This window comes from Echinops telfairi, unplaced genomic scaffold (genome assembly GCF_000313985.2).
Source record: "Echinops telfairi isolate 266 unplaced genomic scaffold, ASM31398v2 ScPeMD7_7424;HRSCAF=8462, whole genome shotgun sequence".
Classification (NCBI taxonomy): domain Eukaryota; kingdom Metazoa; phylum Chordata; class Mammalia; order Afrosoricida; family Tenrecidae; genus Echinops; species Echinops telfairi.
In genome coordinates this window covers 81,441,145-81,462,592 of record NW_022111324.1, presented here as the reverse complement: position 1 = coordinate 81,462,592, position 21,448 = coordinate 81,441,145, and the positions used below count along the sequence as shown (strand labels likewise).

General features: G+C 36.3%; 1 protein-coding gene across 4 annotated transcripts in view; it reads right to left on the bottom strand.

Annotated features, from left to right (window-relative positions):
* CDC42BPA (CDC42 binding protein kinase alpha) overlaps positions 1-21,448 on the bottom strand; it is a 303,883-nt gene that overhangs the window by 190,077 nt on the left and 92,358 nt on the right. For all 4 annotated transcript variants that reach the window (XM_045297994.1, XM_030887740.2, XM_004699965.3 and 1 more), the window contains exons 4-6: positions 19,267-19,362; positions 12,309-12,457; positions 1,353-1,446 (exon numbers count right to left, since the gene is read on the bottom strand). In XM_045297994.1, the coding sequence (XP_045153929.1) occupies positions 1,353-1,446; positions 12,309-12,457; positions 19,267-19,362 (339 nt within the window). The remainder of the gene's footprint in view (positions 1-1,352; positions 1,447-12,308; positions 12,458-19,266; positions 19,363-21,448) is intronic.

Here is a 21,448-nt window from a genome sequence, read left to right as displayed (position 1 = left end):
TTTGTCAAATCTGCAATTCCATTCTTGGAAACATTCTTTTTCAAACTCATCTGTTTGGGTGGCTGATAGCACCTCCCTTTTTTTTTTTCTTTACCTCTTCTACAGACAGCATCAAATTGTTGTCCTTTCATGTCCCTCGTCATTCCCAGAAAAAAAAAAAGTCACATGGAGCTAGGTCAGGAGAATAAGGTGTGTGAGGCAAGAGAGGCAAAATCTGGTGCACTGAGATGGCTGCATGAGCAGGTGCACTGTTGTGGTGGCAAAACCAGTCCCTCGTCTGCAACAAATCAGTCCTTTCTTTTGACTGTTATGCAATCTTTTCAGAACCTCTAAATAGGAAGCTTCATTAACAGTCTGACCTGGTGGAACTAACTACAAATGCATTAGGAGCGGACATTTTCATTCGTCTGGAAAGTTGAGAGATGTCTACAACAAGGTTTGTCATCAATAAACACTCACCGTTTTTGAAACAAGAAAACCACTCGTACACTTGACTTTTTCCCATAGTGCTGTCCTTGTAAGCTGTGTTCAACATCACAACAGTGCTACAGTATTTTTCCAAAGCAGGAAACACAATTTCATAGCCACACACTATTCTCTTAAATCAGCCATCACAAAATATGAGATTTTAGGAAGTTGTGTTTACAAAAAAATTTGCTGTGACCAGGCAACACCACTGGGTGCACTATCTCAGACAAAGTTTCTTGATGCTCGCTTAGCGGCAAAAATGTGTAATATGTAAGCTACGCTCTGCTCAGTGCAATTCGGGTTTTTTGGGGGTGCCCCTCATACATTTGATTTCCTTTACCCCTCTAGAAATCTAGAAGTATGTCAAATACAATAATAAATAGACACTAAAGAACAAGTATAGGATGTCCTTAAACAATCTTAAGATAACTAAGTAAGCAGCTGGAAATGGCAGGGCTCCATAAGCAAGCCCTATTTTGAATAACAAGCCAAATCCAATGCCATAAACAATCTTAAGATAACTAAGTAAGCAGCTGGAAATGGCAGGGCTCCATAAGCAAGCCCTATTTTGAATAACAAGCCAAATCCAATGCCATCTAGTTAAGTCCAACTCGCAAACACCCTATTAGGTCACTGCTACTGTACATTTTTACAGGGGCACACATCCTCATCTTTCTATCACAAGTGGCTGGTGAGTTTGAACTGCGCAGTAAGCAGCCTGATACTTAGTCCACTATGCTACCAGGGCTCCATCATTATGAATAAGTATGTCTAAATTCCTTTGTATGCAGAAGACGGACAGTATAAGTAGATGGTTTTTGAACAGATTAAAGAACAAGTAAAGGAAATGAATATGGATTCGTTTAAGATTTTCCTTTAATTACCGTTCCGTCTTCCATCAGCTTCAGACAAGAACCAAAGTCTGCTAATCGAATATGTCCATTCATATCCATCAGAATATTATCAGGTTTAATGTCCCTGTAAAAAATAAACATATTCCATTGTTAGTTAAGAGAAACATGCATACTAAGTTACTTGATAATATTTTTATATAAAAATCTTGATTTGTCTTAAAACTACTCTATTCCACTATCAATTTGACTTGGGTTCACATTCAAATGTTCTTAAACACATACAACCTACCTGTATTACCATAAACATAAAATGTACTGCGGTAACTTTCATTTAGGTGAAAGCAATCTTACATAGTAATGTCTTTAGATTTACAGTTCCAACGTAACTATAATAGCTGTAAGTATCTCATAGACAAACACAAAAATCCTCTAGTCCCTTAAATATGGTGGTTACGAATCAGAATCTACCTCATATTAGTGAGTAAGTCCCTAAAATTTGAGGGAAAAAATTTAATTCCTACATTCAAATACCACTTCAGATCAGCAAATTCTCAGACACTGTTGCCTTTTTAAAAAAATCATTTTATTAGGGGCTCCTACAACTCTTATCACAATCCATACATACATAACTGTGTAAAGCACATTTGTACAGTCATTGCCTTCATCATTATCAAAACATTTACTCTCAATTAAGCCCCTGACATCAGCTCCTCAATCTCCCCCCCCATGAACCCTTGATAATTTATAAATTAGCATTTTGTTTTATCTTACACTTTCCGACGTCTCCCTTTACCCACTTTTCTGTTCTCCATCCCCCAAGAAGGAGGTTATATGTAGATCTTTGTAATCTGTTCCCTCTTTCCACTCAACCCTCCCTCTACCCTCTGGGTATGGCCACTCTCACCACTGGTCCTGAAGGGATCATCCGCCCTGGATTCCCTGTGTTTCCAGTTCCTATTTGTACCAGTGTACATGCTCTGGTCTAGCCAGATTTGTAAGGTAGAATTGGGATCATGATAGTAGGTGGGAGGAAGCATTTAAGAATGAGAGGAAAGGACACTGTAGTTCTTAAGAACATAAAGGAACTGCTTCAAAAAGTAGATTTTAGAAAATATTCTGAAATGTCTTAATATGCTCTATTTACCATATATACCTGTGTATCAGCCGAGTTTTTTCAGCACATTTTTAATGCAGTTTTTGTGGTGAAATTAGGTGCCTCGACTGATATTCGAATTGTCCTATACTCAAATATATATGGTACCTTTATTCAATAAGGAAGACCGAAGAAGCATCAATGTATTCAAATTGTGGTGCTGGTGAAGAATATTGAAAGTTTCATGGACTGCCAAAATGATAAACATATCTGTCTTGGAAGAAGTATGGCCAGAGTGCCCCTTAGAGATGGTGAGGCATTTTCTTACATACTTTGGACATGCTGTCTGGAAAAACCAGTCACTGGAGAAGGAAATCATGCCAGGTGGGGGAGTGGGGCAGCAAAAAAGAGGAAGGTCCTCAACAAGATGGATGGACACAGTGGCTGCAACAATGGGCTCAATCACAGGAACAATTGTGAGGATGGTGCAGGACAGGGCAGTGTTTTGTTCTGTAGTACACAGAGTCACTATGGGTCAGAACCGACTGGATGGCACCTAACAAAACAACAGTTTTATTTCTTTGGGTTCTAAAATCCATTGTAATGGCTACACAGAAACTCACACAAAAAAATTCATGATTAAAGGATTAAGGAAGTTAGCAAGTTGTCATGGCAGTGAGAAATGCTCAGGTTAACTGTTTTACCAAGTTACAAAGTTTCAGTTTGCAAATAAATGCCCAAAGGGGCATACCACTCTGTTATAAGCCTCGACCTGATGACATTCAGTGAAATCTCCATGGATCAGCAAACCCAACATGCTGAATTAAGCGCTCACCCAGAGGCACCCCATTCTAGTAAACCTTACCCAAAGGCACTCAGCTCCATGACAGTAGGTCAGCAAGTCCAATTTCCCCAATTTACTTGCTCTGTGGGTTGGGAAGCCCATCCCTCTCTTCCATGCTTTAGCTCCAGGTTCTGTTACTGCTCCTCTAATGGGAAGCTGTCACTGAAATCCCTGAAGTTCACTGCACAGGGAATTGAGGTCCAGAGGACACACTCCATTCCTTGCTCTTGCTTCTCTGAGGGTTCATTTTATACACAAAAGGATGCCACAGGGAAAACCTATTGGTAATTTACTCATAGGTGAATCCTATCAGTATCTTTCCCTGCCTTCTTTATCAGATCCATGTGGGAAAACTGTCTACTAAATATACAAAGCTTTCACAATATGTAGATGTCAAGTCTCTAAGAAAATGTTTTGTAAGATAATCAAATATAAATAACAACAAAGTGAATCACACCAATTTTCTCATTTGCTTAATGGAAAGAATTGTAAACCAGGAGTCCCTAGGTAGTACAAACACCCTCAGCTACTACCCCAAAGGTTAGATAGAGGTTCAAGTCTACACACATTAATCTCATAAGAAAGGACTGCATGTCTACTGGAAAAATCAGCTACTGGGAATCCTATGTATCACTGTTCTTTCTGATATATCTAAAACCAATTCAAGAGAAATTGGTTTTTATTCTATTGTAAACTTTGACAAAAATCACACATACAATGATTTGTCAAGAAGATTTTCATGGTTCCAGCCGTAAAGATATTCTTTTCTTTTTTTTTTACTAATTCAAACATGGTTTATTTTCAATTGCTCAAACAAAACAAATCAACTATATAAGTCAGTGATTGGCAATGTTACAACCAGCAGGCTCAACCCAGCTCACCACCTTTTTGTAAATAAAGTTTGATTGGATGATGGCCATGCTGGTTTGTGTGCATATTGCCTATGACCACGTTTGCACTAGAACAGCAGAGTCGAGTCGTTGTGACAGAAGCCACTTGGCCTGCAAAGCTTAAAATAGAAAGGATCTTACCCTAATCACATTGTAAAGACTGTAATTCTGAATAACCTAGAGACTACACGATCAATTTATTCTACTTACAAAGGAATGAAAAATAACTTTCTCTGAATACTATATATATTTAAAATCCCGTTTTCATGTAGGTTTTTACAATGCTGAAGAAATATTTTAATACATGTCACCTGGTGCTTATATATGAGCATTATTCCATGTTACGTATTTAGAAGTAGAATTGTTGCAATGAAATTTATGTGTCTCCAAATTGTTCTCCATTTTAGACTCCCAATGACAGCAACGAAGAGTTCCTATGCTCCTTATCTTTACCACGTTAGTAAGGAACATTTTAAAATTTTGCTTAGCATATAAGTGTTTGTATGTATGTATAAATGTGTGTGTGTATATATATATATACATGTGTGTGTATAAAGGATATAAGAGGTAGCTTCAAGAATTCATGGAAAAATTCTACTATCTTTTGAACTCCAGTTTGCACCGGAGGTTTAAAGACCCTCCAGATTATATATGTTTTGATGCTTGATCTATAGGTACTTGATTATTAGTATAGTTGAAAATCGTATGTATAGTGTCACTGGTCATCTTAGAATCTGTTTCTGTAAAATGCCTATTCATGTCCCAGGCCATTTTTCATGCCGTGTGTTGATTTTCAGTAAGGCCCATATGTTTAGCTTTCTAAATGTTAGTTGCTTACATATGTTATAACTTTTTCCAAAAAAAATAAAAATAACTTCTTCCAGCATGTGAATTTATTTCCACTTTGGTTATGATATATCCTTTGTTTGGTTAAAAAAAAAAGTATTTAACATTAGTGAGTCCTTGAAATTTACAACTAATGCTTACTGGTCTTTAGAATCGCCCTTATCTTCTTTTCCCAGAGTTATAAAGATATTGTCCTGTATTTCCTTTTATTTTTTCACTGCATGTCTACTTGGAATTTACATTTGTTTGTACATTGTAAAAGCCACTTGTGTTGTTTTATCTATGGAAACACAAAGCTATCATCATTGATTAACTAATTCAGTCTCTTGGTTAAATCACAATATATATTAAATAGATGTACCTTATTTAATATATATTATGAACTCATTAACATTTAACCCATGGTCTACAACACAACACTCATAAAAGAGCAAAGTATATCTAGCACACCTGTATGTCTGTTTCCTACTGCAATAGGAGTAAATATACAGAAATAAAAATAGCCTTAAAAATATTTTTTCTTACAGCTGCAAGGCTGAGAGTATAAACGTATGTCTAAATCTAGGAGTTTTAGCTATTTTGTTTCCTTTTTTGGTCAGTAACTCTGGGGCTTCCTAGGTTTCTTGGCTTCTAAACAATCCCAGCATGGCACCTGTCTTCCCCATGAGCTTACTTCTCTTATTTTGCTGTGTCTATACTGTTCATTACATGACTCAGAAGTTGTCAGGCTTAGGATCCAGCAGTATAACATCAACTGAGTGATTATATCAAACTATATGATGAAAAACGATTACATTATATTACACCCACAGTATATTGTTGATAATTGCCTTTCAGTCAGCCCTTACTCATGGTGAAGGAAACACTGTCTAGTCCTGAACCACCATCACAACCTTAAATATGGTTGAGCTAATTGTTGCAACCACTGTGTCAACTCATCTCATGGAGTTTTCCTTGTTTTGTTGCTTTTTCCCCCCTTACTCTCTATTTTAGAGGAGTCCTGGTGGCATAGTGGGTTACATGCTGGGCTGCTAACCGCAGTTCAAAACCACCAGCCACTACACAGGAGAAAGATGAGCAATATCTCTAATTTACCAAACACGATGTTCTTCTCTAGTGACTTTTTTACTGATGGCATGTCAAAGTAAACAAGATGAAGTTTCATCGTGTTTACTTCTAAGGTGCATTATGACTATACTTCCTTCAAAATGAACTTCCTTCACCTTCAATCTTCTGGCATTCCAGAGTAGTATATTTAATATTCTTCAACAACACAATTCTCCTTGAATCTTTCATTTTCATTGCCCAGTTTTCATATACAATTGAAGCAACTGAAAAGAGCACGGCTTGGGTCTCATGCATTCTAGTAAATCAAAGTGGCATTTTTTCTTTTTAACATGTTAAAGAGGTTATTTACAGCAGATTTTCACGTTTGATTTCTTGACTGTCTCCCTGGATATTGATTGTTATTCTAAGTCGAATGAAATCCTTAACAATCACCCATTTTTCAGTTTGTCATTCTGTGATGGATTGTGTATTACAGTGAGCTAACCTCTTCTTTCCTGTCTTCTTAACGACTTTTTATTTTTTCATGTATGTTGTTGGTGATGTCATCACACAACCTGTCAGGTCTAAGTTCTGTCAATGCATCAAATCTGTTCATGACATTTTCTTGAAATTCAGGTGGGATTGTATTTTAGTTCTAATGGACTAATTTTCATTTTCTCCACCTTCAATGAGAACTCACAAATGAACAACTGAAGATCTGTTCCATAGTTAGCACCTGGTCTTGTTTTGTCTGATGACATTCCATTTCTCCATTGTCAGTTCCCAAAGATGAAGTCAATTTAATCCCTGACTGGTGAAGTCCATGTGTACAGTCACCATGTATATTGTTGAAAAGAAGGTAATAACCACTGTTATTATAAGAATTCATGAAAAGGTTTTCACACTAAAATAAAAGAAAGGATTGGAGGAAAGGAACTGAAGATGAGGACAAGGTGTTATTTGGGTGAAGGAGAAAACAAACAATAAATAAGGAGATGGGGTCATGGGGGGAAGATGGTGGACTGATGGCAAGACAATGTAAAGATCAATGAGCTTTGAATATGAAACTAATGATGTGCTCTGGGAAAAGGGGCCCAAAGAAATCAGCAGTTTACAAATGGTTACGTCATTTTAAGAAAGGGTAATACAATGTTGAGGATGAAGCCTTCAGCAACAGACAGTTCATGTTAATGTATGAGAAGACTATTAACCTTTTGTATCCTAATTCAAGAGGGCAGTTAACAGCAGACACAACTCTATAGTCGATAACACTATAGACATCTCACTCGATTCCATTTACAAAATTCTAACTGAATAACTAAAGTTAAGCACTTTCTGCTCAAATGAATGCCCAAACATTTGCAACTAGAACAAGAGGCAAGCATTTAATCTTTAAATAAATCCACTTTAAACAAGTAGATTCAAGATCCTGAACCACTTTTCTAAAGAACTGTAATAGAAGATGAAACAGAGCTTTACCACTATGATCCTGAAGAAGAAGCACATTCTAAGCAATGGCTACTAAGAGGTGAAAGCGGTCCGGTTAAAATAAAAGCATGAGTCCAGAACAAAGGTCATTTATTTCTGGGCGTGTTCAAAGCATTTGCTTGTTGACTTTCTGGAGACACAAAGAATAATAACATCTGCTCATTATGACAATATTTCAAGAATGTCAGCCAACAGTTTGAAATTTCGTTCTATATTTTCCTTCCACTCTATCCAGGATCTTTTAATTGCTTCTTTCAGAGCAATTGTTTTTTTCTCTCAAGGTTGGAGAGACTGATGCTTACATTGTTCTTTAGTCCATTAGAATAATTGTTTCATATGTTTTCAATTTTTTTTACTCTTCAAACAGGGAGAGTCCAATATTTCCCACCTTACATAGATGCTCATAAGATTTCAAGACCTGGTGATCCTCACCAAAGCGAGAGATAGAAGATGGTCTTTGTGGACAATGTTTTTCCAATTGATTTTAGTGTCTGCAGAGACTTATCCTGAGCCCCCAGGTCCAGAAATTCATTCCCTCAGAATGTTTGGTTATGGTTAAAATGTTTTCATAACTTTACGTCCATATACTTTTTTCTGTTGTCTTAAAGTGGGGTCCAACTCATAGAACCCTATGTGCAACAGAACAATATATAAAGCAGTCCTGTACCATTCTCACAATTAATTATGCTGGAGCCTACTGTTCCAGTCACTGTGTCATTCCATCTTGTCCAGGGTCATCCACTTTTCAATGATCCTCCACTTTACCAAGTATGATGTCCGTTTACAAGGACTGGTCTCTCCTGACAAGATGTCAGAAGTAAATGAGGTGAAGTCTTGTCATCCTTGCTTCCAAGGAGTATTTCAGTTATACTTCTTCCAAATCACACTTGTTTGTTCTTCTGGCAGTCCACAGAACTTCCAATATTCTCTGCCAGTACTATAATTACAATGCATTGATTCTTTGGTTTTCTTTATTCAGTGTCCAACTTTGACATGCATATAGTGCAATTGAGAATATCATAGCTTGGATCAGGCACACTGTAGTGCTCCAAGTGAAACAGGGTCTTCAACACTTTAAAGATGTCTTGAAGCAGATCTGCCCAATGCAAACACTGTTTGAATTCTTGACTGAGGTTTCCATGAGCATACATTGAGCATCCAAACAATATGAAATACTTAACAATCTTAATCTTTTCTCTGTGCATCATGATGCTATCTGCTGGTCCTATTGTGAGCATCTTTGTTTTCTTTATATTGAGTTGCAATTTAAACTGAAGGACACAAATACTTCATTAGAAAATACTTCAAGTCCTCCTCACTTTCAGGAAGCAAGGTTGTGTCACTGCTAATAAACCGTCATTAGCTAATACTTCATGTCCTCTTCCTTTTGGGAAGCAAGGTTGTAGCATCTGCTAATAACCCTTCCAATCTTAATGCTCCTCTGTTAAGACTTCCAAACCCAATTTCACATTCTTTTACATATAGTTAGCTTCTGATTATGTGCTCAGCATGCAGATTGAATAGGTATAGTGAAAGGATACAACCCTGACACACACTTTTTCTGATTTTTAAATTAAGTAGTAGTCCCTACTTCTCTTCCAACAATTGTCTCTTGGTCTATGTGTAGGTTTCCCATGAGCACAATCAAGTGTTCAAGAATTACCATTCTTCTCAAGGCTGTCCATAGTCTGTTACAATCCACACAATCAAATGTCTTTGCATAATCAACAAAACACAAGTAAATACCTTCCTGGTAGTCTCTGCTTTGAACTGAAATCCATCTGATGTTTTAAGTCCTTTTGAATCTCTGGCAGTTACCTGCTGCTATAATGCTGCTATACTATTGGATGATATTCAGCAAAATTTTACTGCAAGAGATAGAAATCATTTGATAATTTTCACATTCTGTTGGGTCATCTTATTTTGGAATGGGTAAAAATATGGATTTCTTCAGGTCAGTTGACTAAAGAGCTGTCTACCAAATTTCTTGGTATAGGTGAGTGAATTATTCCAGCGCTCCGACATTTTGTTAAACTATTTCAATTGGTATTCTATCAATTCCTGGAGCCTTGCTTTTGGCTAACACATCCAGAGCAGCTTAGACCTCACCTTTTAGAAACATAAGCTCTTGATCATATGCTGCCTCTTGATATGGTTGGATGTCGACAAGTTCTTCAGGCCAGTGACTCGTGGATTCTTTCCATTTCCTTTTAATGCTCCCTGCATCATTTAATAGTTTGCACATACAATCTTTCAATGTTACAACTCCAAGTTTCACTTTGTTTCTTTAGATTTATCAGCTTGGAATATAATGAGTGTATTCTAGTTTTTGGTTCTCTAACTCCAGGTCTTTACACATTTTATTACAAAACTATGTTTTTTCAGGCTGTTCTTTGAAAATTTCTGTTCAGCTCTGCTGACCGATCATTTCTTCAACTTATTTTTTAGCTACTCGGCAATCAAAATCAAATTTCAGAGTCTCTTCTGATATCTACTTTGATCTTTTCATTCTTTATTGTCCATTTAATAACCTTTTGTTTTCTTCATGGATGGTATCGACATGTCATCCCACATTCCTTGGGATTTCTGTCATTAGTGTTCAATGAGTAAAATTTATTCTTGAGATGTTCACCAAATTCAGGTGGGATATCCTCAAGGCTGTATTTTTGCTCTCATTTACTTTCTAAAATTTCCATCAACTTCAATCTGAACTTACAGATGAGAAATTGATGATTTGTTCCACAGTGGCCCCTGGCCCCATTTAGTTGCTTGTGGTTTGTAAAATATAATACACAAACAAAAATACTCTATGTAGTTGCAAAACCCATCTCATCAAGTCCATAGCAGTATCTCATTAAATTGTCATGTATATAGGTTGTTACCCCACACCGCTCCACCTCTCCCCACCCCACAACCCTGGCCTTGTTAGTAACCATTAAAGTCTTATCCTTTGGTGTGAAATCATTTTTCATTTTATTTTTTTTATAATAATGGTATAAAATATTAATCTTTATAAGATTGATGACTTTTGTGGGAATTGCACCTGATCTGACCCCACCACACCAAGGCAAAGCACTAAAGGCGTGCAACAAAACAGCAAGGGGAACAGGGCAAGGAAGTTCTGAGGGAGTATAAAAAATAGACTTTGGGGCCAGGGCATGGCATCCCATCAAACTCAACTGGAAAAAACTCCTAAAGGTCAACAAACAGACCTTGAACTATTTACAGGTTTTTCTTTTTTTTGTCATTGGTTTTTTGTTGTTGTTGTTGTTTTGTTTTCTTTTGTTGCTTTGTTTTGCTCTGTCTTGTTTTTGTATATATTATTATCTCTGCATGTCTATCTAGATAGGATAGGCGGGATGAACAATCTGGAGGAGAAAACAACAGAACGATGGTTGGGGGGATGGGGGAGAAGGGGACAAGAACTGGGTGTTAACAAACCCAAGAAAAAGGAAACAACAAGTGATCCAAAATTGGTGGCGAGGAGGGTGTAAAAGTCCTGGTAGTGTTTGATAAGGGCAATGTAACCGAGAAGAATTACTGAAACCCAAATGAAGGCTGAGCATGATAGTGGGACAAGAGAAAAGTGAAAGGAAACAGAGGAAAGAACTAGGAGGCAAAGATCATTTACAGAGATCTAAATACAGGCATGTACAGATGTGAATATATTTATATATGATGATGGGGAAATAGATCTATGTGCATATATTTATTGGTTTAGTATTAAGGTAACAGATGGACATTGGGTCTCCACTCAAGTACTCTCTCAATGCAAGAACGCTTTGTTCTATTAACCTGGCATTCCATTATGCTCACCTTCCCGACATGATCGCTGAAGACAAAGCGGGTGCATAAGCAAATGTGGTGAAGAAAGCTAATGGTGCCTGGCTATCAAAAGATATAGCGCCTGGGGTCTTAAAGGCTTAAAGATAAACAAGCGGCCATCTAGCTCAGAAACAACAAAGCCCACATGGAAGAAGCACACCAGCCTGTCTGATCATGAGGTATCGATGGGATCGGGTACCAGGCATCAAAGAATTAAAAAATCGTATCATTGTGAATGAGGGAGAGTACGGAGTGGAGACCCACAGCCCATCTGTAGGCAACTGGACATCCCCTTACAAAAGGGTCGTGAGGAGGAGACAAGCCAGTCAGGGTGCAGTATAGCAACGACGAAACATACAACCTTCCTCTAGGTACTTAATGCTTCCTCCCCCCGACTATCACGATCCCAATTATCCCTTACAAATCCAGCTAGACCAGAAGATGTACACTGGTACAGACAGGAACTGGAAACACAGGGAATCCAGGACAGATGAACCCGTCAGGACCAGTGGTGAGAGTGGTGATACTGGGATGTGAAGGGAAGGTGGGGTAGAATGGGTAAAATGATGGAACATATAACCCCAGCCATGTCATAAGGTGTTTAACATTGTTTTTAAAGGATGCATAATATTCCATTGTATGTATGCACTAAAGTTTGGTTATCCATCCCTTTATCGTCAAAGCTTTTTATTGTTTCCATCTCTTGGCTATTATAGAAATTGTTGCAATTAACATAGATGTATATATGTCTATTCATGTTTTCTTCTGTATTTCTTTAAGGTATATACCAAGTAGAGAGATTGTAGGATTATAAAATATTTTTACCAAAATAAGTAATTTTGACTGACAAGAAATGTATGTAAGACAATAATAAATTTGGTACAAATGGATCTCTGCTTCTAGAGCTTATCTGTAACTCACACACAAATACAAAGAAGGACGATCTTACTTACCTGTGTACGTAATGTAGTTGATGAACTGAATCTATTGCTATCACCATTTCAGCCAAGTAAAATCGAGCCATTTCTTCAGGCAATCTATCTTCAAATTTGCTGAGCAGAGTTAGCAAATCTCCTCCAACATAATAATCCATAACCAGGTACTGGGAGTGAAAAAATGTACTCAATAAACACTAAGAATAAAAAGCTTGTATATTTAACACATGACTATAGCACTAAGCCAGCATTCATGTGTTTAATTAATACGAAGCTGTCGATGATCCCCAGCAGTCATTTCCAGAATATTAAATTACACAAAATTAAAATAAAGTTAAAAATTGAGACAGGTGACAACATAGGACTACATTCTTTACTTATATGGTTAAAGTAAAAATAGACTCCAAAGCTTTACCTGATAAAGTCTGGATATTTCAGCTATCAAAAAAAATTTTTTTGAGGAAGGAAAAAAATATAAAATATAGGACAGTCTTTTATGTTGAATCAATCCATCTTCATTGTCATTAAATTTTCTTTATCTTATGCTAAGAACTTTATGGTACCTAGCACTAAACAACATTTAGAAACAACACATATACAGCATATAGTAATTGTCATCATAAATGTTTCTCTTTCTGATTTCTGATACTGTATTAATATCAGAATGCACTTTTCACAAGTATTATATATGTACACAGAAGCCAACTAATTTCAGATATGGACCCTTCAGTGTATGTGTATTCATGCAAAAAAAAAAGATACACTAAAACATTAATAGGGATTATCTCTGACATGTTAGATTATAGATGAGGTCTGTTTTTTTCCCATTATTTTCTATAATATTATACAAAAACTGATTGCAGATACATGTGCATGTGATCATACATTATTTTAAAATTATGCTGTTGAAATTGGAGTTTAATATTCATATATACAGTGTTAGAACATAACTAATTCATTTAAGAAACACTGAATGGATGTCAATTAGGATAATTTTATATAAAATGCAGGAAAAAACCCAGAGGCTAAGGAGATAAACACAGGTCCCTAATCAAAAGGCTTTTCTATTTTGAAAATCTATTCTTGCACCAAAATCATAAGAGATATGAATACCCCATCTAGGTAAACTGCAAAAAAAGGAAAACCAACCTTATTTATTTGCCATCAATGCTTACTGTCTAAAATGATGGCTACTTCATTTATCCATCATCTACCTTCTCCTTTCATTCCATTCTGCTACATGTTTCAATAGCAAAATGTTAATAGGGTTTATCTCTGAGGAGTTAGATTTTGAAAGATGCTGTATTTTTATTATTTTCACAAACCATATGCAAAATGTATTACGTGTACATGTGTATATTATATTATTAAAGGTGGGAGAAAATAGGTATAGTGAAAAATCGGGCTCTAGTAATAATAGTCTACATAATGGATTGTGCTAAGAGTCAGATGAGCCCCCAATGAAACGATTAAAAAATAATAATAATAACAGACCAGGGCTCAAGTAGAAAGCAAATGTTTTGGGAATGATGATGGCAACAAATGTACAAATATGTTTGACACAATGGATATATATATATGGATTGTGATAAGAATTGTACGAGCCCCCAATAAAATGATTTAAAGAAAAAAAATAGTCTACATACTGCTAATAAACTCCAATTCCCAGAAAGTCTTTACATTTGTCTTACCAATCCCTTTCACTATGTCCTACCAAATGTCTTTCATAGAAAACGAACTACAAAATAAAATGGAAATATAAGAATTCCTAGTTTTCCTTTCCCAATGCCCTGGAACAATGTTCTGGTTATGCCTACTCATAATCTTCCCCTATCTTACTCTCAGAGACAAGCTATTTAAATTACTAACAATTAGGAAAAGAAGAAGGTACAAAAGAAGACTCTAAAGGGTAAAATGAGTTGAAAATTATCAATATTTGCAATATTTCAATGACAGCAAAACAAGATGTGTCAGGAGAGGCAAAAATTTGAGATACATTCTGAAGCACAAGGTTCCTCTCCCTCTATCACAATATTCAAATAAGTGCCATCAAGATATGAAATCAACCTATTCATACTTCCTCTTTGATTACTCAGAAGACTAAGTAATAAAATTACTCAAAAAATTTAAAGTAAACAATTTAACCAAAGTCTTGTTAATTTTACTTCCTACTAAAATGTGTCTGCCACACTTCAGTCTGCCGTACTGTGTTGGTTTGTATATTGCTGTAGTGCTAGAAAGCTATGCTAATGATATTTCAAATATGAGCAAGGTTGCCATGTTTAACAGATTTCAGCAAAGCTTCCAGACTAAGTACAACAGATTAGGAAGAAGGAGGTGTTGTCTATTTCTCTATGGAACCCTGTAAGATACAGTGCCAGAAGATTAGACTGTTAAGGCAGAAGGTACACAAATGGTACGGAGGCTATGTCTGGTCTCCGCCATTCTAACTTTCTTTACCCTATTCTGATTCCAACCATTGTTTCACAGTGCTTTACTTCTCATCTAGGTTCAACAGTCTGTTACAATGGCCATACAGAACTCATAGACCAAAATACTCGTGACTATGGGGCTTATTTGGGAAGCTAACAGATCACAGTCATGATCAGAAATCTAAGGATACAGTTCTTAGTTCACAACACTTAATCTCAGCCATACTAGTTGAACATCTAGCAAAGCTTTTGTGACCTTTTGCTGAAAAAGTACGACATGAAATAAGAAGAAACGGCTGGAAACATACATTAATAATTGATATGTAGGACGTACATGGCAGTACCAAAAAATGGATTCCCTCCCTTCAAAAGCTATATATTTAAAGGTTTTTACAAAACAACCTTATCACCATCACAGTACTCTCCACTACACTTAATACATTTGTCAAATCTGTGATTCCATTTTTGGAAACATTTTTCAAACTCATCTGTTTGGATGGCTGACAGCACCTCCCTCATTTTTTTCTTCACCTCTTTTATGTTGTCAAATTGCTGTCCTTTCATGTCCTTCTTCATTCGCAGAAACAAAAAGAAGTTGCACAGAACGAAGTAAGGTGAGTAAGGTGCATGGGACAAGAGAGGCATACTTATTTTACCAGAAACTGGCACACTGAGCTGGCTGCATAAGCAGGTGTGCATTGTTGTTGTGGCAAAACCAGTCCCCACAAATCACACCCTTTTTGTTGAACATTGCTACACAATCTTTTCAGAACCTTTAAATAGAACACTTGATTAACAGCCTAACCTGGTAGAATGAACTCCAAATGAGTCGACATTTTTGTCTGTTTGAGAAGTTGACAGACGTCCAGGACGAGTTTTGTCATCAACATTTCACCCTTTTTTGAAATAAGAAAAACACTCATACACATGAGTTTTTCCCATGGTGTTGTGCTTGTAAGCTGTGTTCAACATCACAACAATTTCTACAGCATTTTTCCTGAGCAGGAAACACAACAGGTCCGACAGTTCCAGGGGGACATGGGAGAGGGGACGGCGGGGGAAAGGCAGTGAGTGTTAGGTAACAAACCCAGGACCACGGGAACAACAAGTGATCCAAATTCAATGGCAAGGAGGGTGTAGGAGGCCTGGTAGGACTTAATCAAGGGCAATGCAACCGAGAGGAATTACTGAAACCCAAATGAAGGCTGAGCATGATAGTGGAACGAGAGGAAAATAAAAGGAAATAGATGAATGAACTAGGAGGCAAAGGACATTTATAAAGGTCTAAATACAGGCATGTACATATGTGAATATATTTATATATGATGATGGGAAAATAGATCTATGTGCATATATTAATAGGTTTAGTATTAAGGTAGCAGATGGACATTGGGCCTCAACTCAAGTACTCTCTCAATGCAAGAACATTTTGTTCTATTAAACTGGCATTCCATGATATTTACCTTCCTGAAATGATCACTGAAGACAAAGCGGGTGCTTAAGTAAATGTGGCGAAGAAAGCTGATGATGCCTGGCTATCAAAAGATTAGCATCTGGGGTCTTAAAGGCTTGAAGGTAAACAAGCGGCCATCTAGCTGAGAAGCAACACAGCACAGATAGGAGAAGCATACCAGCCTGTGTGATCATGGGGTGTTGATGGTATCAGGGATCAGGCATCAAAGAACAAAAAAATCAATCACTGTGAATGAGGGGGAGTGTGGAGTGGAGTGGAGTGGAGACCCAAAGCCCATATGTAGGCAACTGGACATCCCCTAAAAGAAGGGTGGTGGGGAGTAGACAAGCCAGTCAGGGTACAGTATAGTACTGATGAAACGTACAACTTTCCCCTAGCTCTTTAATGCTTCCTGCTCCCACCCCCACTATCATGATCCCAATTTTATCTTACAAATCTGGCTAAATCAGAGGTTGTACACGGGTACAGATAAGAGCTGGAAACACAGGGAATCCAGAATAGATAAACCCCTTGGGACCAATAATGAGAGCAGCGATACCAGGAGAGTAAGGGGAAGGTGGGGGAGAAAGGGGAACCAATGACAAGGATCTACATATAACCTCCTCTCTGGGGGATGGACAGCAGAAAAGTGGGTGAAGGGAGACATCGGACAGTGTAAGACATGAAAAAATAGTAATAATTTATAAATTATCAAGAATTCATGAGATAAGGGCAGCAGAGAGGGAGGGGAAAAACAAGCATCTGATACCAAGGGCTCAAGTAGAAATAAAATGTTTTGAGAATGATGATGGCAACAAATGTACAAATGAGCTTGACAGAATGGATGTACGTATGGATTGTGGTAAGAGTTATACGAGCCCCAATAAAATGATTTTAAAAAGAAGAAAGGAAAAAAAAAATTCTCTTTAAAATGTTAAAGACCAAAGATGGCATTGTGAGGTATGTATAGTAAAGAGAAACTGCTTAGATGTGGCTCTCAACAAATGATTGTGTGGAGCCTAGCAAATAGAGTATATAAAATAATAATAGGGGGACTCTTTCCTTTTGCATTTCTCTAGGTATAAGATAGTCATCTCAGAAGTGGTTTTTCAAAAAGTTACATATAGAATTACCATATGATACAGAAATCCTATTCCTATGTACATACTCAAAAATATGTTTGACAAGAAAGAAGAAAAGGTTTTAAAACTGATTTTGGTAGCAATTATACAATACTGCTTGATGTGATTAAATTACAGAATGAAAAAAAATTAAAAAATAAATTACAGAATGGTCCAATTTTTGGATTAACTTCTAATAAAATGGCTTGAAAGAAAAGGAAAAAAACGTATCAAATTTAAACTTAAGAATAGATTTGAAATAAAATGTTTAGTCCCCCCACAAAAAAGATATTTAAACAAAGTGTTCACTCACTATAGCATACTTCATAATGAACACCGGGGACTGTTGTAATGAAAACCACCACCGCACAAGCTTTCGTCAAGAAATGAATTGAGAAAAATGTTAGTGAAGTAGATTTTTTTTCATGTGTTTAAAATGTGGAAACTATTCTTAGCTTGTAAAACACTCTAGTGGGATGAATTTACTTTGGGGCTAAGTCCTGATCTATAAGACAAGGACTCCAAGATACATGTGCTATTGCAAACAACTCTCTTACAGAATCAATCCAGTCATTAAAGGGATCACATGACAATTCAATCCAACATACTACATATTAAACTGATCATTTCATCCCCCACTCTGAATTTTTTTCTTTCCTTGATATTCCCAATTCGGTTCAAGTACTGATCACCAAATACCAGAAGTTAGACATCTGGAAACAGAATCATTCTGACTTTTCTCTCTTCCAGCGACATCTATACAAACATAACCAAGTCTTAGATTTTTACTTCCAAAGAGGTACTTGAAATCACCCCTTCTTTTCACTTGACATTATCACCATTACTCAAGTCCTCATCATCTGTCACAAATAAATCATAAAAGTTTTCTAACTGGTCTCCTTGCCTATAATTTTACCCCCCAAATCTAGCCACACTGCAGCCAAGATGCTCTATGTAAAATGTAAAACTATTAACCTCATTCTCCTTAAAAGCTTCCTTGAAATTACAATAAATTACACAAAATTCTGATTGTGGATGCCTCAATTTTTATCTCCTGCCCTTTGTAATTACCCTCTAATCTAAGGTGGCAAGATTTAAAGTGGGACACCACTGACCGGGAGGGGGGCAGGGGGGTGTTCTTGATTAAAACTTGGTCTATATGGACCATATAGACCGTTCCCTAGCTTGTTGTGCATTCTTTCCAAAAATCAGGACTTTTTTAAAATGCCAAAAATCGGGACTGTCCTGCCAAAAGCGGGACATCTGATCACTTTACTCTAATCATACTAGCATTCTTCATAGCCCTCAAACAACATTACTTCTTTTTGGCCCCAAATCCACCCTCAAACCCAAAGCAGTTCTCAAATTTTGCTCTCTAAAGACCCTCTCAGTGATTTCAAGAAGGTCAAAAGAAAAAAGCTAGAAAATTAATCAGGACAGTCCCATTTCTCTATGTTTTATTATCTATACTTTCAGTTATATTCTGTCATTTTAAAAATAAACAAAAGAATCTGATAACCAAAAAATAAGCTTGGAAAGGACATACACTGTCATCTACCCTTCCAGCAAAGCATACATATCATGTGACATGCTTGCCTTTCCTCCTTTATCCCCAAACCTCATTTTCTATCTTCCATCAATACATGTATAGATAACTACTTCAGACTTCTACATTTTTGCTCACCAAGCCCTACCTACCTAACTCTTCTCCCTTCATTTCTGAGCTAATTTATATTTGCTTTAGAAAAATCTGTAAAAGGATAAAATTTGGGTTAGTTTTGACTTGCTTATTTAAAAAACATACAGAATTCAAATGGAAAGATACTAAACTACAGTAATATCAAATGAACAAATTTTACTCTGTGAAAGTCATTTTCAATATAACATCTAAGTTTATATAACTTAAAATAATGTTAAATTATGTCAAGGAAAAATTAATAAGTACATAAAAATATATAAATGTTTCTTACTAAGTTATTGTCATCCTGAAAGGCATAGTGCAAAGTTGTAATCCATTTATTGTCTCCATTTACTAATACATCCCTTTCTTCTCGGAAACATGCTGTCTGAAAAAGAAAAAAAATTTAGAGGGATAACGGATTTTATAATGCTACGATATATTGTTCAAACTGGTTGATTATATTATACTATTTCTGCCTGGAAAAGGATTACCTACCATATTACAAGAATTTTTAGCAGTTCTAACAAGTTTAAAAGCATCCTCAAAAATGGCAAAGTTAGAACATATTTTTAAAATGTTTTGTTCTATTTTTGGTGAGTGTTTATAAAGCAAATTAACAATTTCTAAAAAATTACTGTTCAACATTAGTTGCATTTCCATATTGTGTCAATATCCCAGTTATTTTCATTCTGTTTGGACAATATATTTACAATTTTGATGTTAAAAATATCATTAGAATTCAAACAATGTCAGAAAAATACCCAAAGTAACCTAACCCACATATTAACCCATAAGCCAGATAAAATGTTGTTTATCATATTTACTTTGAATTCTTTATATTTTTATAGAAATAAGATGAGTTTCAGTCTTCATTCTTCTTTCTCATTCTCTTAACTTACTCCTCAGACATAACAAATAATAATCATATGCTTTAATCACACACATTATGGATACATACACTTGTATCCACAAACAAATTGTGTTGCTTTATGTTTTAAAAAGTTACACAAATGGTGTAATTTTATTTATACTTTTCTAACTTAATCACAGTTTAAATTATGACTTCAAAATTTATCTACATATAATGACTTTTCCTTTCCACTCTAAGGTATTCCACTGTTGGAATATAACAGTATTTTTTAAATTAAATATTCAAATAATGGAAATGTTGGTCATTTCCAATTTCATATTATTACAATGTCAATTTTTGCAAATGTACAGAATTTCTCAAGGTTATGTAAACAGAAAGAGAAAAAAGCATTTTGAACTTTTTCAGAGATAAGTCAAGCACCACTACTTTGAACTCAGTTTATCAATAAATAAGCCCCTTTTCCAAAACCCTCATAAGCCTACAGCCATCAAGTCAATTCCAACTCATAGGAACTCTAAAGAATTTCTACAATTGCAAATTTTTACAGACACAGAAAATCACATCTTTCTTCTGCCAAGTTTTTTTCTTTTTCTTCCAAGTTTATGGATAGTTAGAAACATTAGCCAATACCTAATTTGAGTATCTAGCAGACAGTGGAAGTAAAATTATACTCGTTTTTTAAAACTGTATTCTTTATTAAGAGAAGATTGGTAACTTTTCATATGTATGTTAGACATCTGAGCTTTCTCTTTGAATTTTCAACTCATTTCTTCATTTTTTTCTAATGGATTACTTTTTGCAATTGGTTTGTAAATGAAAATCTACTCAGAGAAGTGCAGTCAGAAGGTTCATTAGAACACAGGATGGCGTAGAACACAGGATGGCGTGACTTTGTCTCACATACTTTGGATGTGTTATCAGAAGAGACTAGTCCCAGGAAAAGGAAATCATGCTTGGTAAAATATAAGAGTATTATAAAAGAGGAAGACAATTTCAAGAAAGGGGTTCCAGCATGAGAGCTATTGTGAGGACTGTGCAGAGCTGAGCAGTATTTCATTCTCTTGTACATAGGATCCCTATGAGTGAGAGCTGACTCAATAGCAACCAACAATGATAACTTCATATGGGAGGGAAGAGACCCAGGTTAAGCAAAGGATTCCTTAAGAGAAGAGCAAAGTAGGAAGCCATGCGACCTCAAAACCTATCACCCACAGTCACTATAGTCAAAAAGCCTGGTATTGACACAGTGATATATACACAGACCAATGGAACACACCAAAACACAAAAATAAATTCATCCACCTACAGGCAACTAATCTTCAAAAGGGGCCAAAAATATTAATAGGGAAGATACATTTTTCAACAAATGACACTGGAAAAAATGGATCTCCATCTGCTGGAGTAGGGAACCAGTGGAGAGGGCTGGGGGGCTGGGCCCAGTCCCAAATACTAAGTGTATACCTGCCCCTCCCCCGAGAAGTTATTTCAAAGGATGGCACTGAATCCGCAGCTTCGGGAGAAGTATATATCTGACCAGAGCACACAGGAGCAGATGACGGGGTAGGAGGAGAGACAGGAGCACATCCTGGCCCACCAGGCC